The sequence below is a fragment of the Pelophylax lessonae genome (genome assembly GCF_965119305.1).
Source record: "Pelophylax lessonae genome assembly, chromosome: 5".
In the NCBI taxonomy this organism is placed as follows: Eukaryota; Metazoa; Chordata; class Amphibia; order Anura; family Ranidae; genus Pelophylax; species Pelophylax lessonae.
The window spans coordinates 294697392-294707159 of NC_138772.1; the positions used below are offsets into that span (position 1 = coordinate 294697392).

General features: G+C 42.3%; 1 protein-coding gene across 1 annotated transcript; it reads right to left on the bottom strand.

Moving 5' to 3' along the window:
* Positions 1–479: 479 nt before the first annotated feature.
* Positions 480–2513, bottom strand: LOC309556488 (uncharacterized protein; the record flags this gene model as incomplete). The annotated part of the gene is made up of 2 exons (XM_082258942.1): positions 480–800; positions 1737–2513. The coding sequence occupies 2 exons, from the start codon at positions 2511–2513 to the stop codon at positions 480–482; spliced, it is 1098 nt and encodes a 365-aa protein (XP_082115068.1).
* Between the last annotated feature and the right edge of the window lie 7255 nt (positions 2514–9768).

Below are 9768 nucleotides of genomic sequence, written 5' to 3' on the forward strand. Positions count from 1 at the left end.
GTAGATATGTGGTGGACATGAGAGTGGATATGATAGTGAAAGTGTGGTAAAACTGTAAAACAAACATATGAAAGACAGGTATAAGTATGGCTATTCAAACATCATACATTATACATAGTTATGCAGAAGATAGGGACTAACTAACATGTGCTTACTACATACTGGAACACATTATCTATACAAAGGTCTAACATCCCTCTATACAGGCTGAACTAGCAAATCCTTTACTTACAGGCTTTTGGTGTTCATCAGGTTTGCAATCGATTAGCTTAGACGTCTTAAGGGTCTGTTCCCTATGGTGGCTAAAGCTGGAATGGATAGACAAGTTTAGACTTGCCCAGGGCAGTAGGGAGAAGACCCGCCCCTAGGCTACAAGAAAATGGAGGGTCTTAAAGGGACAGACACTGCTGAGTGCCAAGTACAAGATATACAGTGCGAAGGCAGCACACTCCCCACCTGGCATACTTTTTGTTATGCCACTAACCATTGGACAGAAGTAAAACAACTTCAGAAATTGGCCTAGCATACACCTTGGGAGTACCCTGTCTAACAATTCTAACTTCAACTTTTCTAACTTTAGCATCACTACTAGGATCAGTTCCCACAATGAGTCCAATAGGCCACTCATTCCTGTAGGCCTGAGTGTCTTTTAGTAAAACAACGTCTCCAATTTGTAAGTTGGGCTTGTCATCTTGCCATTTCTTGCGTGACTGGAGTGTCACCAGGTATTCTTGTCTCCACCTCTTCCAGAAAATGTCCGCAAGACTTTGAACTTGTCTCCATTGCTTGGTGTACAAGTCCTTGAGGTCAAAGTCTCCTGTGGGAGCTGTCACTGGTTCCACCTTCTGGGTCAGCAACATTGCAGGTGTCAAGACTGCCGGCATCTCCGGATCTGTGGACACTGGAACCAAAGGTCTGGCGTTCATAATGGCGTTGACTTCAGCCATTAGTGTAGTCAAAGCTTCATGTGTGAGGCGAGTGGATCCAACCTTCAGGAGCATAGCATCCAGAATGCGACGTGCTACTCCTATCATCCTCTCCCAAGCTCCTCCCATATGCAATGCGTGAGGAGGATAAAAAGTCCAAGTACATCCTTGGTCTTGAAGATAGGAACCTGTTTTAGAGTCTGTAGAGATGATCTTCAATTCCTTGCAGGCCCCAATAAAGTTTGTACCACAGTCCGAACAAATCAATTTCGCTGGTTCTCGGATAGAGAAAAATCTTCTCAAGGCGTTGATGAAACTTGAAGTGGATAAAGATTCAATCACTTCGATGTGAACTGCTCTGGTACTCAGGCAAGAGAACAAAACAGCCCAATGCTTACTTTCGGCACCGCCTCCTCTGGTCTTGCGAGAGGAGATGTTCCAAGGACCAAAAACGTCTAGACCTACATGAGTGAACGGAGAATCTGAAGCAAGTCTGTCTGTAGGTAAGTTTAACATCTTCTGAACCTCAAGTTTCCCTCTAATTTTCTTGCAGATCACGCATTTGCTGATCACACTGGAGACTAGTCTCTTACCTCCTATGATCCACAATCCTGCTAACCGTGCTGCTCCTTCAGTGAAGTGTCATCCTTGATGTGTGACTTGCTCGTGATAGTGTCTCACCAGAAGAAGAGTGATGTGATGATTCTTGGGTATGATGAAGGGATGTCTCTCTTGGATAGTCATATCCGCTGCCGACAAGCGACCTCCAATTCTTAACACTCCGTCTTCGTCGAGGATAGGGTTCAACTTCTTGAGCGAGCTGTGTCGAAAAATCTCTTCCTTTTTCAGAAGGCTTTGGATTTTTCCTTTAAATACTTCCTGCTGGACGCATCTGATGATCGTGACCTTGGCTTGTTCAAGATGTTCGTTGCTACGCTTATCAGTATTGGTAGCTCTGTAGGAGTATCTGGCTAGACAGATGAGTTTTCCGATTGCACGGGTCAGCGACTTCCAGCTGGAAAACCTTTCAAATCTATGTGCGCCCAGACTGTCTCTTGTAACTAAAGTCTTGCAAGCTGCAACTTGAGGTCTTACCTCTTTGTCTTGATCTGGTTCTATGAGCTGAAAAGTCTCTACCTGAGTAGTCTCTTTGGTTTCTGGCTTACCAAGAAAGGAAGGACCTACGAACCAGTTAGTTTGCTTGAGTACGGCGCCTGGCATCAGTCTTGTCCCGTGATCAGCTTGGTTCTTGTCCGTGCTAATGTGATGCCACTGTTCTGGACTTGTAGACTTTCTGATACATGTCACTCTGTTGGCCACGTATGTATAAAATCTGCTTGAAGCGTTGTAAATATATCCTAACACAATCTTGCTGTCTCTATAAAAGTTCACTGCATGGATCTCAATGTCCAGTTCTGTCGTAATCATGTCTGTCATCTCTACAGCTAAGACAGCAGCACATAGTTCTAGACTTGGGACAGTATGAGCGGGTCTCGGAGCCAGTTTAGATTTTCCCATAGTGAACCCGACATGGCTTTGTCCCTCAGTGTCTATTACCCTAAGGTAGGTTACAGCTGCGATAGCCATAGTGGAAGCGTCAGAGAATACGCATATTTCTCTTCTCTTTGTAGCAGATAAGGAAACAGGTACGTACGGTCTTGAGATGCTGAGTTGTTCAAGCTCTAACAATGAGTCTTTCCACAACTTCCACTGCATTTCCTTCTCTTCAGGTAGAGGTACGTCCCAGTCACTTTATTCTTGCTCAATAGTGAACTGTCTCAAAAGAGCTTTGCCTTGCACGATGATAGGTGCTACGAATCCCAGGGGGTCATAAAGACTGTTGACTGTAGATAGGACACCTCTTTTTGTAAATGGCTTCTCTAATCTGGGGACCTTGAAGGTGAAACTGTCAGTCTTCAGGTCCCAACTAAGCCCAAGACTTCTCTGCAAGGGTGGTGATTCTGCTTGCTCGTTGTCAAAGATCTTTTGCATGAAGGCTTGGAAGTGTTTCTTCATACTTGGCTTTCTTTGTAAAGTGCGTTGCAACGACGTGAAGCGTTTCTCAGCTTGTACCCTGTTGTCAGGAAGGCGATGGCGTGGGGACCTGGAAGGGTAGAGGCGCTACCCAGCTGCCTGACTTGTCGCTGAAGACTTCTCTGTCCATGATCTCAAGGAAGAGTGTATCTTCCACCGAGGGTGCTGGCTTGTCGTCGTCTCGTGTTCTTTTAAACACTTTGGAGCCCAGTTCATCTGTATCTCCAGTTGAGGCTAAGTCTTCCATGTACCTCTGGATGATGTGTTGGGTTACCTAATCTCTCTTTAATGGGTAAAGACAAGATGTACGACCATTCTGTAACAGATGTGTTCTGTAAACATTTACCTTTGCTGGTCTGTGCAGTCCGTCGAGACATACCTCTCCAACGATGAACCATCCGAGATCAAGGCATTGTGCAAATGGTGTGTTGTGTGGCCCATTGTACTGTTCTCTGACTTTGTGCACTCTGAGGATATCTATCCCAAGTAGAAGGGAGATTGCAGCATCTGGATCTAGTGCTGGTATCTGGTCGGCTATTCTCACTAGATGACGGTGATGACGAGCAACTTCAGGTGTGGGGATCTCTGACTTGTCGTCTGGTATCTCATCACATTCTATGAGGGTAGGAAGAGTCACCTTTGTCTTTCCATCTAATGACTCGATGATGTAGTTGTTTGCTCTTCTCCCTGTCGTCTCTACAACTCCAGAACTTCTTCAAGGTGTATGGAGTTGGACTTCCTTTGTCACCGAAGAGGTCAAAGAACTCTGTTTTTGCCAGAGATCTGTTACTCTGTTCATCCAAGACTGTGTACATCTTGATTGCCTTTTCTCTGAAACCTGCAGGATACACCTTGACTAAGCATATCTTGGAGCATGATCTAGGACGGCCCTGCTCTGTACAGATCTCAGTGCACTTGGAGGATACTGCTGGCGTTGTACTCTCGCCTTGCTCCCCACCATGATCTTCTTGAGTTGCTGGAACTTCCTGCTTCCATGGTGGTGGTCCTGGGTGCAGTGTTGACAGGTGTTTGTCACTGTTACACTCTGTGCATTGTATGGTTTTTGTACAGTCTTTTGCAAGATGTTGAATTGAAGCGCAACATCTGAAACAAATGCGATTGTCTTTAAGGTAAGCTTTGCGCTCTTCTAGTGTCTTACTCCTGAAACTGCAACATTTTCTTAGTGGATGAGGCTTGTTGTGGATCGGACATATTTTGTCTGGCTCCTCAGCTTTCTTACTTGCATTTTCTTCCTGATTGATTGCAGATTCAGTCTAGACTTCTGTCTTCCGTACAGAAACTGTTGCTCTGCGTTCTTTGTAAAGCACTGGAGGTTTTTGTTCTACCTTTGGGAAGCTTGCCGTTCTCTTGTTCAGGAAAGAAAAGCTTGGATCATTGCGTGTTTCTGCTTGGTCTACGATGAATTCAGCGAAGGAAGGCGAACGGTGGAAATGCAACTCAATGATCTTTCTTGTATCTTGATGCTTGAGTGACCCACCTTTCTTGCAAGTTGTAAGGAAGTTTCTCGATTATGGGATCAACTCCACGTGCTGTATTCAAGTATGAGAGACCTGGCAGATATCCTCTAGACTTAGTGGCTTCTATTTCTAAGAGTAGGTCCCCTGAACCTCTCAGCTTTTGATTGTCCTTGTTTGTTATTCTTGGATAGTTTTTTATCCTCTTCAGAAGCGCATCCTCGATCACTTCAGGTGATCCATAGCATTGTTCTAGTCTCTGCCACACCATTGCAAGTCCTGCTGCTGCGTCATGAACATGTACTGATTTGATTCTTTGGGCTTGCTCAGTGGACTCTGGTCCTAGCCATTTGACGAGCTGGTCAAGCATTTCTCTGTCTGTCAGATCTAAGTCTTGGGTACCGCTCAGGAAAGAGGACTTCCAGGCCCAGTAGTTTTCTGGACGGTCATCGAATTTCATGAGACCAGCGCTCACTACCTCACGGCGCATCAGGAATCTTGCGACTTCTGTAGCTCTTGTTGCGTCTGGTGAATACTTCCTGGGTGTAAATTCAGGGTATGGCTGCGGCTGGTAAGGCTGATTAGACGCTTGACTAAGTCCACTTTGGTTAGGTTGCTGTTCTCGTCTGTTGTAAATCTTTCTGCTATAATCCAGGCTTGTATTTGCTTGAGGAGGGATTACATCAGCATCTGTTTTGCACTCTTGGTGGGTTGGCAGATTGGTCTCTGAGCATGCGACCACTTGACTCCTCACGCTGAGGTTCTGATTCAGTCTTGCAGTGTGGCGTAGTATCAAAGTTGCTTATTGCTGGTGGAGTCAATGACGACCTAGGTATGTCATTGGACTGCTGGTCAGTGTACATGGTTGCTTGTGACTGTACGTACTCACGGGTGCGTTGGATTGCGCTGTGGGTTGATGTCTGGGTTTCTATGCCAGCAAACTGAGATTTGCCAGCCCTTGCAAGAACTTCTGCCTCTGCTATGGCTGCTGCAGCGTTTTTCTGCTGTTTGAGTAAGTGTAAAGATGCTTGCACTTCTGCTTTTTTTTTAAGTGCTTCAGATTCACTTTTTGCTTTTTCTCTCATCAATTCAGCTTCTGCTTTTGCTCTTGCCTGGGTTGCTTTGACGCTAACTGATGACAGACTGGTGATGCTTGAATGTCTAGAACTAGTGATGCTTGAATGTCTAGAACTAGTGATACTTGAATGTCTAGAACTAGTGATGCTTGAATGTCTAGAACTAGTGCGTTTAGATTTTGCTGCACCGGCGCTAGCTGGAGTCAGATCTGCTTGACTGGATGTTCTGGACAGTGTTGTGCATCTAGACCTAGTTCTTGGCCAGCTGCATGTGTCTTCCTCTTTACAGGAGCATTGAGGGTTAACTGACAGAGTGTTGTTCTCTGTGTTCTGCTTCTCCATTTTGCTGACAGCGTGAGATTCTGATGATGATGATGATGACTGAACACACATCCTGTGTTCTAGTCAGTGAGGGAAATTCGTTTCACTTTAGTTTTGCTCCCACACAGACTGGATTTATGAGTCTTTTTACTGCTGTGGACGATTCAAAGCTGTTTAACTGCTTTTGATAACGTTTTAAAGCCTTTTTACTGTAATGTCTCGGCTGTGTGTTGCTTGAGGTACACAGCTTCACATCAAGTAATAACCGAATCTCAATGAAAGAAGCGCTGGTTTCTTGAACTGATGCAACCTTTACTGAGATATAATCCATACATGTGCCTTTACATATGAATATGTAGATATGTGGTGGACATGAGAGTGGATATGATAGTGAAAGTGTGGTAAAACTGTAAAACAAACATATGAAAGACAGGTATAAGTATGGCTATTCAAACATCATACATTATACATAGTTATGCAGAAGATAGGGACTAACTAACATGTGCTTACTACATACTGGAACACATATTATCTATACAAAGGTCTAACATCCCTACATACAGGCTGAACTAGCAAATCCTTTACTTACAGGCTTTTGGTGTTCATCAGGTTTGCAATCGATTAGCTTAGACGTCTTAAGGGTCTGTTCCCTATGGTGGCTAAAGCTGGAATGGATAGACAAGTTTAGACTTGCCCAGGGCAGTAGGGAGAAGACCCGCTCCTAGGCTACAAGAAAATGGAGGGTCTTAAAGGGACAGACACTGCTGAGTGCCAAGTACAAGATATACAGTGCAAAGGCAGCACATTGTGCAAAAACCACTATGCAGAGCAGGTAAGTACTGCATGTTTGTTTGTTTGTTTTTTTTTTTTGTTTTTTAAATAAAAGCCTTTAATATCACTTTCTTTTCTTACTATCTTTTACTATTATTCAAATAGTTAACAGCAATTACTGTATAAAGTGAGTGTGTTAAGTTTTGTATATACAAAATTCTCAAGTTTTGACTTTTTTTATATAACTGGCACTCTTAATTTCTTTGAAAACATTTTTCAGCACACTATGCTCAAAAGGCTGCCTACTCCTGCTATACACTAAGAAAATTAGTCAATCTCTCCATTAAATAATTTACAAAGTTAAACAGCCTATGCCATACCAGGGTTGTTTAAATCCTGTTATTATTTATTTTTTTAGCTCCTGTTGTAATTCTACTTATACCACAAATCTGAGAGAGAGGGCAAAACAAAAAGGTGCAACATTTTCATCACACAACAAAAACATTAGACACTCCTGTTATTTTTTTTATTCCAGAATCCTCTTGAAACAGTAATCAACTTGAAATGAGTAATTATATTTTATAAAATACAAAATTCTATTAAGATAAGAAATCTGAAAGATATAATAGCGGCAGAGTTCTACACAAGGAGTTCTGTAGATAAAATACCCTAATGCACTGTGAATATGTTGATTATTAGAGCAAATGTACTGTATATTATCCGTTGCACTACTATTAAATAATTTATCTAACAATTTATCTTCAAAGGGTTTTTTTTTTTTTCATGAATTTTCTAAAAGAACTCATTTTTTATCATAAATATTGATTGATAAATTAGAAGTGCCTTTTTTTGACCAGTGGGAATACATTTGACACAGGAAGCTGAAAGGCTAAAATAAGAAACAGTGGTGTCACATCTATATGTAAAGCAATCTATATATATGTATTTAAGCTGTTTATCTGATTATCTGGAGTTTCACGTTTAGAATAACATGCATTGCAGTTTGTCTCTAGTAGTTTTAAAAAAACACAATATATTTATTATAAGGTAAAATACACAGCATTTAAAGTGTATGTATAGACATTTTTTAGTGTGGTATAGAGTAGGTATGGATTACCAGCTTTGTCAGGTTTTTAAAACTGTCTGTGTCCCTGACAAATAGATTCACCTTCTCTGTTTGTCATGGTGATTATTGTCACTGAACAGAAAGGGATGAAAAAAAAAATAAAAACATTTTGGAGTTGTCACTGGAACAAGAGGTAAGGGTAAACCACTCAATGGGGGACATCTCTTCTGGTGAAAAATGTCTAATGGAAATTCCCCTTATTGTTATAGATACAGTATCTCACAAAAGTAAGTACACCTCTCACATTTTTGTAAATATTTTATTATATCTTTTCATGTGACAACACTGAAGCAAAGAGACTTTGCTACAATGTAAAGTAAATGTAAAGTAAAGTGAGTGTACAGCTTGTATAACAGTGTAAATTATCTGTCCCCTCAAAATAACTCAACACACAGCCATTAATGTATAAACCGCTGGCAACAAAAAAGAGTACACCTCTAAGTAATATGTCCAAATCGGGCCCAAAGTGTCAATATTTTGTGTGCCCACCATTCATTCATTTCCAGCACTGCCTTAACCCTCTTGGGCATAGAGTTCACCAGAGCTTCACAGGTTGCCGCTGGAGTCCTCTTCCACTCCTCCATGACAACATTTTGTAGCTGATGGATGTTAGAGACCTGCTCTTCTCCTCCTTCCATTTGAGGATGCCCCACAGATGCTCAATAGGGTTTAGTTGTGGAGACATGCTTGGCCAGTTCATTTTTAACCTCAGCTTCTTTAGCAAGCCAGTGGTCATCTTGGAGGTGTGTTTGGGGTTGTTATCATGTTGGAATACTGCCCTGTGGCCCAGTCTCTGAGGGGAGGGGATCATGCTCTGCTTCAGTAAGTCACAGTACATGTTGGCATTAATGGTTCCCTCAATGAACTGTAGTTCCCCAGTGTCGGCAGCACTCATGCAGCCCCAGACCATGACACTCCCACCACCATGCTTGACTGTAGGCAAGACACACTTGTCTTTGTACTCCTCCCCTGGTTGCCGCCACACGCTTGACACCATCTGAACCAAATAAGTTTATCTTGGTGTCATCAGATTACAGGGCATGGTTCTAGTATTCCATGTCCTTAGTCTGCTTGTCTTTAGCAAACTGCTTGGCGGCTTTCTTGTGCATCATCTTCATAAGAGGCTTCCTTCTGGGACAACAGCCATGCAGACCAATTTGATGCAGTGTGCAGCATATGGTCTGAGCACTGACAGGCTGACCCCCCACCCCTTCAACCTCTGCAGCAATGTTGGAAGCACTCATATGTCTATTTCCCAAAGACAACCTCCGAATATGATGCTGAGCATGTGCAATCAACTTCTTTGGTCGACCATGGCGAGGCCTGTTCTGAGTGAAACCTGTCCTATTAAACCGCTGTATGGTCTTGGCCACCTTGCTGCAGCTCAGTTTCAGGATCTAGGCAATCTTTTTATAGCCTAGGCCATCTTCATGTAGAGCAACAATTATTTTTTCAGATCCTCAGAGAGTTCTTTGTCATGAGGTGCCATGTTGAAATTCCAGTGACCAGCATGAGAGAGTGAGAGCGAAAACACCAAAGTTAACACACCTGCTCCCCATTCACACCTGAGACCTTGTAACACTAAAGAGTCACATGACACCAGGGAGGGAAAATGGCTAATTGGACCCAATTTGGACATTTTTACTTAGGGGTGTACTCACTTTTGTTGCCACCTGTTTAGACAATAATTGCTGTGTGCTGAGTTATTTTGAGGGGACAGCAAATTTACACTGTTATATAAGCTGTACACTCACTACTTTACATTATAGCAAAGTATAATTTCTTCAGTGTTGTCACATGAAAAGATATAATAAAATATTTACAAAAATGTGAGGGGTGTACTCACTTTTGTGAGATACAGTATGTTTTTTTTTTATTATTGTGTTACTTGGACCTGAAATTAAATGAAATCTCTCCAACCAGATATACTGTAGAGAGCAACAATAAACTAACAGGTTTTTTTTCACTTACTCCTATTCTATTGAAAAAAAAGGTTTGCTGTACTTACACTTTAATCTTCCAATGAATTTACCAAGTCC